At 42.7% G+C, this 12,155-nt stretch overlaps 1 protein-coding gene across 2 annotated transcripts in view; it reads left to right on the top strand.

The window, feature by feature from the left end:
• CDH13 (cadherin 13) overlaps positions 1–12,155 on the top strand; it is a 1,172,242-nt gene that overhangs the window by 595,730 nt on the left and 564,357 nt on the right. For both annotated transcript variants that reach the window (XM_003272479.3, XM_004087455.3), the window contains one exon: positions 3,749–3,901. In XM_003272479.3, the coding sequence (XP_003272527.1) occupies positions 3,749–3,901 (153 nt within the window). The remainder of the gene's footprint in view (positions 1–3,748; positions 3,902–12,155) is intronic.

Here is a 12,155-nt window from a genome sequence, read left to right on the forward strand (position 1 = left end):
TCTTGGCAGGTCGTCACCAGCGGGGCCTGTGTCTGGCAGATAGATGGGTCAGAGAAGCCCATTCTTGGGAAGCATGATTGCTTCATAGCTCTTGTAGAATTCCCATGTTCGTTTCTCATTAGAATGCATTCTATTTTAATAGAATCTTCAAAAAGGACCTGCTCATCTCAGGTGTGCTTAGGAGAACAAGAGGAAGGAGTTTTAATCCATATTTGGGCAAAAGTGGTAATGAGAGGTGGAGCCAGCTGGACTTCCTGAGTCGAGTGGGGACTTGGAGAACTTTTCTTAGAAGAGGATGGTAAAATGCACCAATCAGCACTCTATAGCTAGGATTGTAAAATGCACAAATCAGTGCTCTGTAGCTAGCTAGAGGTTTGTAAAATGGACCAATCAGCACTCTGTAAAATAGACCAATCAGTGGGAAATGGGTGGGGAGAAATAAGGGAATAAAAGCTGGCCACCCCCCAGGCAGCAGTGACAACCTGCTCGGGTCCCCTTCCATACCATGGAAGCTTTGTTCTTTTGCCCTTCACAGTAAATATTGCTGCTGGCAGAGAGGGATCAAACAATAACGACAGCAGTGACAGAGAAGAGCGGAGTGTGCTTGGTGACCCCTTCCCACGCAGGGAGCTGTTTCCAGAGCACTTCTCTTCTGGGAGTCCTGTGAATTTTGTTATTAAAAAGGAAAACTAGGCGGGACGTGGTGGCTCACTCCTGTAATCCCAGCACTTTGGGAGGCTGAGGCGGGTGGATCACATCAGGTCAGGTGTTCGAGATTGGTGTGGCCGTCATGGGGAATCCCTACCTCTACTAAAAATATAAAAATTAGCCAGGCGGGGTGGCGTGTGCCTGTAGTTCCACCTACTTAGGGGGCTGAGGCAGGAGAATCACTTGAACCCGGGAGGCAGAGGTTGCAGTGAGCCAAAATTGCACCACTGCATTCCAGCCTGGGTGACAGAGTGAGACTCTGTCTCAAAAAAAAAAAAAAAAAAAAAGAGGAAACCACATATTCCCTCAGAAAAGGATAGAGATACCATTCTTACCCATTAACAACAGTATAATTTTATTGTGATGATTAATATTGGAATTATTAGCTTTGATTAACTGAGCCCCTTCTGTGTGGCAGGACATGTACTTTATACATGCCATCTCATTAAACCCTCGGCAATGCTGGGAAGTAAGTGGTGTCATCTGCACTTTAAAGATGAGGCAATGGACCATGTTCATACTCACACAGTGGATCACTGGGAAAGCTAGGATTGCAACATATATCTGTCTAGTCGGTGGAGTTCATTCTTGCTACTTGCCAGCCACAGGGATCCAATGGTGAGACCAGTAAGCTGTGGCTCTTGACCTCATGGGGCTTCCAGGCAGCAAGTAGAGTGGTCAGTGGAAAAGAGTCAGTTGGTTTAATCAAGTGAAGCAGTGACTGAAAATTATTTTCATCAGAGAGTATCACATACCTTTTTTTATTTTTGAGATGGAGTCTTACTATGTCACCCAGGCTAGAGCGCAGTGGAGCAGTCTCAGCTCACAGCAACCTCTGCCTCCCAGGTTCAGGCGATTCTGCTGCCTCAGCCTCCAGAGTAACTGGGATTACAGGTGGGCGCCACCACACCCAGCTAAATTTTCTGTATTTTTAGTACAGACGGAGTTTCGCCATGTTGGCCAGGCTGGTCTCGAATTCCCGACCTCAAGTGATCCACCCACCTTGGCCTCTCGAAGTGCTGGGATTACTGGCATGAGCCACCACACCCGGCCCACGTGCTTTATTTTTAATCTTCTTTTGTATCCAATTTTCAGTTACTCTTAAAAATACAAACAGATGTAATTGGTGTTTAGTCAACACTCAATGCATTTTAATAAACAACACTTCTTAATCGGAAAAAAAAAAAAAAAAAAAAAAAAAAAAAAAAAACCTGTAATGTCTTGTGTGATCCTGCAAGATGAACCCTGGCATAAAGTTCATGCTGCCTTAGGCACCATTGCCACCTGGTGTCAGGCATCGGAATTGCAGGCTTGGCGGCAGCTAAAGTGGCCTAGGGTGGTGGGGTGGTGGGGTGGTGGAGTAGGAGGCGGGCAGGACTCCTTTTCACTAGGAGAAGGCAGGTTTCCTGTCCTAGCCACCTAAACCCTCCAGGTGCTGTTGACTATGTTTCAACAGGTGCCTGCTCATTTGTAATTTGGTAACAGCTAGATCTGTATCAGCTTTCTTTTATCTGTATGTCCTGAATGATTATTGTGTTCATGACCTTAAATTGTTTTGTTGCAATCAAATTAACGTTTGAAGGTTCTGATGATAAAGTGTCATAAATATAGATGAATACTTGAGGGTAAACTCTAGAGTCCACTTATGCCAATAATAGTTATCTTTAGTTGCACATCTGCATAAAAAGACTCCCCATACTTTGACCCCAACTGCTTCTCAGCCTAACCCTCTACATGCTTAAGCGTATGCCAATAACTCACAATTTCCTCAACTTTCCAGACTCTTCCTTGTCTGCCTGCTGCCTTTGTCTGTGCTGTTCCCTCTGCCTGGAACTACTCTCCTTCACCTTTCCCTTCTGAATTTATTCTTTGAATGTCAAATCTAGGTCGACAATTTGTAGGAAAATTACATAAAGTAAATTCAGAAACGACAGTGTTGTATGTTGTATTGCAGTGTCTCTAGAGAAATGGAAGATGTGATTCTGAACCCATTTTTATCTCTTTCATAGCTTTGGCCATGGCCAGCTTGCCAACTCATACTGTCTCAGTGGTTTCATCCATTAAGTGGAAATAATAATATCCTCTGCCCCCAACATTGAAATATATATATATATACACACACCCCTAATTTGAGGTTTATATATATAACATGTATATTTTATATATTATATATATAATACATAGGGGTTTAATATATGTAATATTTAATATATAATACATAGGGGTTTAATATATATAATAAGGGCTTAATATATATAATACATAGCATTTAATATATCATATTTAATATATAATACATAAGGGTTTAATATATATAATACATAGGGGTTTAATATATACATAATATATGTAATATTTAGGGGTTTCACATATATAAAACCCCTAAATTGAGGTGTGTATCTATATATAGATACATATATATTTAATATATAGGGGCTTTATATAATATTTAGGGGTTATATACATATTATATATATATAAGCCCCCTTAATAGATGTGTATATGTGTATATGTATGTATATATGTATATGTATAAACCTTTTCTGATGAGACGAAGTGCTTCCTCTGCACCATGCCTAGTACCCAGTAGAAGTGACAGGGCAGGTGACACTGTGGATTATTGGGTATATGTAAATACCTTGAATCTTGAGCAATGCGTACCCAGCAAATGGCTTCCATTGCCTTTTTTGTTTTGCTTACAGATAATCTTTTTAAAAACATATGTTTTGTGGAGTTAAAAATAATATAAATGTCCAACTTTGACTGAACTGGCATTATTGCCCTCCTTGATCTATCACTATATGTCAACCCCAGTGCTGGTGAGCTTCCTCAGCTGCCAACTGCAAAGATGCGGATATTAGGATGAAAGGCGTTGGCAGTGATGCTATTTCTGGTGCTGTTACGTTAGTCAAATCTGTGTTCACCAGGCACCCCTGTGCTGGCACCTGTGATTAATGAATTGGTCACGGAAGTATGTTTGCAATGTGCTTTCTCTGCGTCTTCCAGACGGTTTTTAATGTCTCTCTGTTTTTCTGACCAGGTAGTCGATAGTGACAGGCCAGAAAGGTCCAAGTTCCGGCTTACTGGAAAGGGAGTAGATCAAGATCCTAAAGGAATTTTCAGAATCAATGAGAACACAGGGAGCGTCTCCGTGACACGCACCTTGGACAGAGAAGTAATCGCTGTTTATCAAGTGAGTACCCCTCCGCCATGCCCACCCTGTGCGCAGAAATGTGGCTTTCAAAGATTGTTTTCTTCCCACTGAGCTCATTATTTGTGTGCTTCATCAAACCCGGGACTGCATGGCTTTAGGGTGTTTCTGTGGGAGCTGAAGTGGATGGAGTTGAACCCTGACAGGGCAACAGTGGGGGGTATTTATCTCATCAACAGAGCCCTCCAGGCCTGCATCAGACTTTGGGTACCAGAGACCAAGAAGGGATACCCTTGGGGCATCTCAGAGGAGGTCAGAACCCTCAGGGCAACTTTGGCTTTCCAGAGACCGGCTTGATGATCTAGAGCTGGAAGAGGTATAAACCTCAAGACCTGATATAATTAGCAAGACATGGTCCTTAGGGTGAAAACAATTGCTAAATATTCAGCAATAAAGGACTAGTTAAATTATGGCAGATTTTGCAAGGCAGTTTTCTCCAGCCATTTAAAGTGCTTTTGAAGAAGTTGTAGTTATATGGGAAAGATTCAAGATGTTGAACGAAAACAACATACAGACATATATGGTATCCTCATTACCGGTGGAGTATTCGCACATATCATGAGGTGTATATGTTTAACAAAAATGATAAAGAAAAATCAGTGTGTTAATGGTTGTACTTGGAAGTGATTGATTGATTGATTGGTTTTCTTACCTACTTAAATGCATTATTGTGAGTTTGCAGTGAGAAGATACTATAAGGGCATTGGAGGCATAAAGTGCTGGACAAACATAGAGCAGTAGCATGATGGTACATAGTACAGTCCCCACTCTCCAGCAGAACCCTTGCTGGGCAATGTGCTCAAGGGTCTCGGACCCTGGGGGGATGCGGGCGCCTTCCAGATTTCCATCTCGGACGCCTTGCCAAAGCCTTTTCTGAGCATTTGCTGGGGGAGCCACCTGTCAATGAGAACTGAAAAATGAGCCATGAGTCCCAGCTTGTACTCAAGGTGGAATCGGGTAGTTGTATAAATTGAATGTTGGTGCCCTCAGAAATACCCAGTTCCAGCTGGCCTTGACAGTAACCAGAGGTGACCTGGCAGCTCTTGGTGTCCAGCTGCTGTAGAAACAACTAGCAGCAGACTATGGGTAGATGCCCTCTTCTCTTTCTGTGCCCATCATGGGAGTCTCCAAGAAAGTTCTGACACAAAATACTAAGTAAAGATACAATAAATTTCATAATTTCTTAGCAGAGTGATCAAGAGCTCTGGGGTCTGATATGGTTTAGCTGTGGACCCACCCCAATCTCATCTTGAATTGTAGCTCTGACAATTCCCACATGTCATGGGAGGGACCCAGTGGGAGGTAATTGAGTCATGGGGATGAGTCTTTCCCGTGCTGTTCTCCTGATAGTGAATAAGTCTCATGAGATCTGATGGTTTTATGAATGGGAGTTCCCCTGCACCTGCTTTCTTGCCCACCATGTAAGAAGTCCCCTTGTTCTTCCTCCATCTTCTGCCATGATTGTGAGGCCTCCCCAGCCATGTGGAACTGTGAGTTCGTTAAACCTCTGTCCTTGATAAATTACCCAGTCCCAGGTATGTCTTTATGAGCAGCATGAGAATTGACTAATACAGGGTCTGAGATCCTCCATTCAGGTCTCAGCGCTGGTGCGTACTGAGCTGTGGGACCTTGAGCAACACTCTTACCGTCCCTGATCTTGGGATTCTTGTCCATAAAGTGTGAATACAGCTAACGTTTCTGAGGATTATAAAAAATGAAATTACTAGTTTTTGCTAACTAGTAATTGCTAAACAGCTAATAAAATAGAGCTTGGGCTGCAGCTTGGAGCTTCTCATACTTTTTAAAAACTGAGGCCATATGATATTACGGTAGTTAAAAGCATGGATTCCGCGCACAGCCAGATTGGCTGCATTCAAATCATGGCTATTATGTACTAGGTGTGGAAACTTGAGAAGGTGTCTGCCTTAACTTCTTAACCTGGAAAATGGGAAAAATAATAATGATGATGTCATACGATCTCATAAGGATTAAATGAGCTAACACATATGAAGCATTTAGAAAATGCTCTAAACATAATGAGCACCATATAATCTTCCTACATGGGTGACAGTGATCAATGATATTAAAGGTGAAGGAAGGTAAGTGGAAACCCAAAGGATTCCAAGTTATAGCCGAATCTCTCATGTCCGGTGTGAACTTCCCTTGAGCAATCTTGAGTTTTTACTATACTTTTATAGTCTACTTCGTGGCATATTGATTGAGCAATTCATTCCTTTTACATACATTTAATTGAGTGCTTATAGGGTAAGGGACACTCTTCAAGGTGTTAGGAGGATGCAGTAGCAACAAGACACACTGGGTTCCTTGCTTTCATCTATCTTTTATTCTAGTTCTTTATTTCAAAATAAACTGGCTTGAATTCCTCTCTTTTGTGGGTAGGTGACATGCCAGGAAGTTGTACCTTGTTTATAACATGGCTTGTTGATAACACCAGCACAGGCTCATGTACCCTCATTGGAAAGGCTACTGGTATTTAGTGGGAATGCAGTTTCTTACGCAAGTACTTGGGTTACTTACGACTGGCAGACTGGGACCCAGCCCTGAGCAGTGCACTCTTCAGTGCGCTCATGAGGGCCTACTTTGTGATGCCATTTCCCTCCGTGCCTTGTGCCCTTCAGTTCAGTCATTGTCCTGTTTTCATCACACCCTCACTGAAGCTTCTTACAGTTGCTGAAGCTTCTTCCTTGAAGAAGCAAGTTTAAGGAAGAGCCCTGATCACTCTGTGGTTCTTTATTTTTGGATGATGAGAACTGGGTTACTCTCATGTTGGTCTACTTTAGGCACAGGAATGTTGCAATTTCAGTTCATTTCAAGTGCCTGTTTAAGAATAAGTTACTATTTTAGTAGTACAGCTAGATCCATGGTATTCATGGTAGTCAACATGGTTGGTCGTAAATGTGGTTCTTCAAAGAGCAGAATGCTAGGTCTCCAAATCCTCATTTTAGTTTCTAGTCTTGCAAGTTTAAAAAGGAGAGAGCCGGGTGCAGCACACCAACATGGCGCATGTATACATATGTAACAAACCTGCATGTTGTGCACACGTACCCTAGAACTTAAAGTATAATAAAAATAAATAAAAATAAAAATAGAAAAATGGAAGAAGAAAAAAAGAAAAAGAGAGAGCCTGCAGGTGAAGGTGTTGCCATCGTAAAAGCGCCAATGTTTCTGTTGTTTAAAGTTAAGTGCTACTCACATGCAAGTACGTGTTAATGTATTAACGTTTTCCAAATCCAACAAGAAACATTTTGATCTAAACCTCAGGGATTTGTATGATAAGAGATAATCTGGAATACATTTGTCCTTGGGCCCCTAAAAGTGCATCACCATTGAAGCTCCTGTTTATTGAACACTGCATGGCAGATATTGTGCTAAACACTCTGTATACATTCTCTTATTTAATCCATTTCACACAAGAGACTTAAGAAGTAGGTGTTAACACCATTTTACAGATAAGCAAATAGCTGTTAAACAACTTTTTCAAGGTCTCACAGCTGGCATGTATTGGATTTGGGATCCAGATCCGTTTCTTTTCAGCTCCAAAGCGCTACATTTTCAATCACTAAGAAACAGTCTTTCTGTTTTATCCCCAACTAGATTTTAGATCTAGCCTGTAAATTCCTTAGCTCCTTTCCTAGGAACTCTGCTTACCGGGGCTGGGAAGGGAGTTTGGCTGGCTGGGTGATCTATTACTTTTTAAAAACCATCCATTTCCATGACCCAGTGCCATCTTGCCACTCCTCTCTGCCCCAGTCCCCAGAAGAACTTCCCAAGCTTCTGACCCAAAGTAGCACCTGGCAAAATAATTTATCTCTTGCAGTATTGGAAGCTGACATACTAATGCAAAGCCTCGTGAAATATTACTCATTATTATGCATTTTGCCAGCATTTGAGTGATTTGTGAACTCTTCATTGGAATAAAGTACTGTAAATGATTCATGAATGACGAAGTTTATGAAATTCTATAAAAATATTAGCAGGTGGTAATGATTCCCTCACACTGCGAATATGATCTACTGGCTGCAAATTTGCCAATATGGGATGACAGGAGTGGAGTGGGAGACCGTTTGTTAGGCAGGTGGGGTGGGGGGAAGATGCGGGGGGGCGATTGGGATGGGCTCTGCAGGAGCTGCAAGGCAAAACAGGAAGCCGGGCCAAGACCATGGTAGCAGGCAGGTGTTTCCTGGCAGGAGACCTTCACACTGATCTGTTGTCCAGTGGGAGATGCTCAGATAACTGGGAATGTCAGAGCTGGGTGGGAGAAGGGAGGAGCATATGGAAGAAGAGGCAAAACTAACTTTATTGAGCATCTATTAAGTGCCCAAGAATTCCCTAGATCCCTGACATACACAAACCTATGAAAATGGTTATCTTGTCTTCACTGATGAATTAGATGAGGGCTAAACAGGTTCCCAAAATGTATTTTTACATTAATGTTGGGGTGAACATGTCTTGAACATTTACAGTGTGCCAAGGCTCCATGCCAAATACTCAAATGATGGTCTCATCTCATCTTCATAAAGATAACCTTGATACATCTATCATACTCACTTCTAGAATAGGTAACTGGAACCACCTGTGTTCCTGGCCTCAGAACATGAAAAGGACTTCACTATCACCTTCTGAGTATTTGCTCACATTTTATAATATATAACTTGTTCTTTTTTGAGCCAATTTCGTCGTCAAGTTTTGAATTTGTGGTCAAGAATGTTGTCATAAAATTGAAATACAACTGGCAGTCAGAGGTATCCTCGCTCATGTATTTTCTTTCATTAATGTGGCTCTACCCCAATTCTAACCCATCTGTAACTCCATGACAATTTGGCAGAAAATACATTAAAGTGAAAAATGCTGCTGTCATGCGGAAATAGGTGTATCATAATGTCAGTGCTTATAAGACGATTGGGAGATATAGATGTACCCATATTAGAGAGTTATTTAAGTGATCAACCTGGTTGTAATAACGTTCATGTTATGAACAAATGATGCACGCATTACCTTGATGGGATTGTACTACACCTGATTGGACTTGTACTTGGAAAGGACTCCAGCCCTCACTAGTAGGGACATGCTATATAAGTCTTCTTTGTCCTCTTCTCTGGTCTCCCCCATGGCTACCTTTCGTAGCCAGGTTTCTTGGTGGCAGTCAACAAAATCACCTCCAACTAGTTTACAAAGGAAGAGATTTATTAAAGAGTACAGGTAGCCAGTAGGATTGCCCAAAATGCCAAGTAACCTAGTTTATAAGGCCAGATAAGGTGGTGCTACAGGAAATACCCATATATGAAACTATTCTAGGGCCAGGTGTTTCAACAGTAGCACTATTAAAATTTGAGGCTGGGTGATTCTTTGTTATGGGGTGCTGTCCTGTGAATTGTAGGAGGCTTAGCAGGACCAATGGCCTCTACCCACTAGATGCCAGTACCACCACCCTGCCCCCGCCCCCCGACACACACACCTAATCTTGACAGTCAGAAATGTCTGCTGATATTGCCAGTTGTCCTATAAGGGGCAAAATTGCTTCCATTTGAGAACCACTGTTAGAAGTGTCATAGTCCATTTTGTACTGCTGTAACAAAATATCTGAGCCTAGGTATTTATAAAGAAGAGAAACGTATTGGCTGTCATTTCTAGAGGCTGGACAATCCAAGGTCAAGACACCAGTAGGTTTGGTGTCTGGTAAGGCCATTCTCTTCTTGCAAGATGGTGCCTGGCACCTTGCACCCTCCAGAGGAAAGGAAGGCTGATTCTCGTATGGCAGAAAGTGGAAGGGCCGAAAGACAGCACCTATTCCTGAAAGCCTTTTAAATTAAGGCATCAAACCTACCCATGAGGGTGGAACACGCATGCTCTAATCACCTCTAAAGGCCCCTACCTCCCAGCACCATTACATTGGCTATTACATTATAGCAAGAGTTTTGGAGGGGACAGGCGTTTCAACCATAGCAAAGAGTCAATGTCACTGCTGCCTCTTCCTGCCACTTTGCTCTGACGCTCACAACTGGATGTGGCAGCCCTGCTTGGGTTACCTAAAAGAGCCAGGTGACTCTGCCATGCTCAGACCCTCTGATCTGCAAAGCACAGCTGTGGCCTTCTGCCACTCACTTCCATCTAGTCTCACGCTGGTGCATCTGCAGGAAGAACCTAGACCTTAAGTAGGACTCTAGCTGCAAGAGACCTGGTCAACAAAGTTTTGAGTTTTTCCAGCTCCCTGGTACAGGAAAGTCCGCTAGCCAGGGGACTGGAGCAGTTGTTGTCATCTACCACATCGTGATGTCATGAGTGCAATTTTTTTAATTCCATAGGTTTTTGGGGAACAGGTGGTGTTTGGTTACATGAGTAAGTTCTTTAGCGGTGGTTTGTAAGATTTTGGTGCGCCCATCACCCGAGCAGTATACACTGAACCCAGTTTGTAGCCTTTTATTCTGCATTCCCTTCCCACCCTTCCCCTCTGCCAAGTCCCCAAAGTCCACTGTAGCATTATTTTGCCTTTGCATCCTCACACCTCAGCTCCCAATTATGAGTGAGAACACACGATGTTTGGTTTTCCATTCCTGAGTTACTTCACTTAGAATAATAGTCTTTAATCCCATCCAGGTTGTTGCAAATACCATTAATTCACTCCTTTTTATGGCTGAGTAGTATTCTACCATATATATATGTATGTATACACACACCACAGTTTCTTTATTCACTCATTGATTGATGGGCATTTGGGCTGATTTCATGTTTTTGCAATTGCGAATTGAGCTGCTATAAATGTGTGTGCAAGTATCTTTTTCGTATAATGACTTCTTTTCCTCTGTGTAGATAGTCAGTAGTGGGATTGCTGGAGCGCAGTTTTATTCCAAGTGAAAGGCTGTCAGTGAGGAGAGTTGCCCAAAGGCAGGTAACAGGCTCACACCTAGGAGAGTGTGTTTTCAAACCTGTGATCTTAACTTCTCTCATCATTATGGTCCTGTCAATCAATAACACACATGTGACCTAGGTAAGAGCCCTGAGTGAGACAAAACAAAGAATTTGGGTTAAAAGCCCAGGCTTTGGAGCCAGACCTACGGAGGGAAGAATCTTGGCTCTCCTAGCACATGAACCATATGAAATTGCTATTCTTACAGGTGAAAAAAAGGTGAACATTGGCAGTTTCGTGGTTCATTCTAATACTCTGACACCTTTAGCAAGTTACTTCTCAGCTTCTGTTTTCTCATTTCTAGAATAAGAGTGAGATTACACTATCATCTCCTAACAGTGTTATAGTTAGTGAGTGTTTATCACTCAGCCCAGTCACTTAGTAAGTGTTCTGGACTTGGGAGCCAGCCTGCCACATATTGGTTTTATAGTTTAAGCTCCCTGCAGGTAAAATGGAGTTGAAAGCACTTGTAAGGCAGCAGCTAGCAGGTAAACAGGTGAATGTCAGTAACTCTCTGTAAAAGGGAATCATCTCACTGGGCAGTTTCAAACTGTGGCCCCAGACTAACAGCGTCACCTGGGAACTTATTAGAGATGTAAATTGTTAGTTCGTTTCCCAGGCCTGCTGGATCAGAAACTCTCGGGGTGGGTCTCTACATCTGGGTTTTAGCAAGCCCTCCAGGTCATCCTGAGGCTCACTGTCGTTGGAGGAACACAGGTCTAAATAATCGCACTCCTGGGTATTAACATCATGGCAGCTGACCTGATCACTAATTGGCCTTGATGAAGATGACCTTTGAACCAGTTTCGTTACAGCTCTGGTGGGGTAACATGTGCCTCAACTGTGCTTATTTCTCCTGGTGCTCCGGTGTGCCATTTGAAAGCCCACTCCATCCAGTTCCAGCTCTTCCAAACTGCTTTCTTTTTGTTTCATTAGTGGCACCCGAGAGCCAGGCAAATTTGTCCCAGGCTTCCTTGCTGCATTCTGTCTAGACTTTGGATGACTGTTAAATACCATGTTACTACGTGTTTGCTTGTTTCTCAGCCAGGGATGAAGATGTCCTCAGAAGACTGGACCTGGAACAGGCTGATGTAATTCCCCATAGGGGGAAATTAGCCTGGGGGTTGGCAGAACCAGCTTTATCTGCCTTAGTAGATCTGTGACCTTGAAGAAAGCATTTGTGGTTCTTGAACTTTGTTGCCCTTAGAATCATCTGGGGAGCTTTGAAAACCCTGAATGCCCAAGCTGCACTCCAAACCAATTAAATCAGGATGTCTCAGAGTGTGACCAGGTGTCAGTATGTTTATAAAA

The sequence above is a fragment of the Nomascus leucogenys genome, chromosome 2 (genome assembly GCF_006542625.1).
Source record: "Nomascus leucogenys isolate Asia chromosome 2, Asia_NLE_v1, whole genome shotgun sequence".
NCBI lineage: Eukaryota > Metazoa > Chordata > Mammalia > Primates > Hylobatidae > Nomascus > Nomascus leucogenys.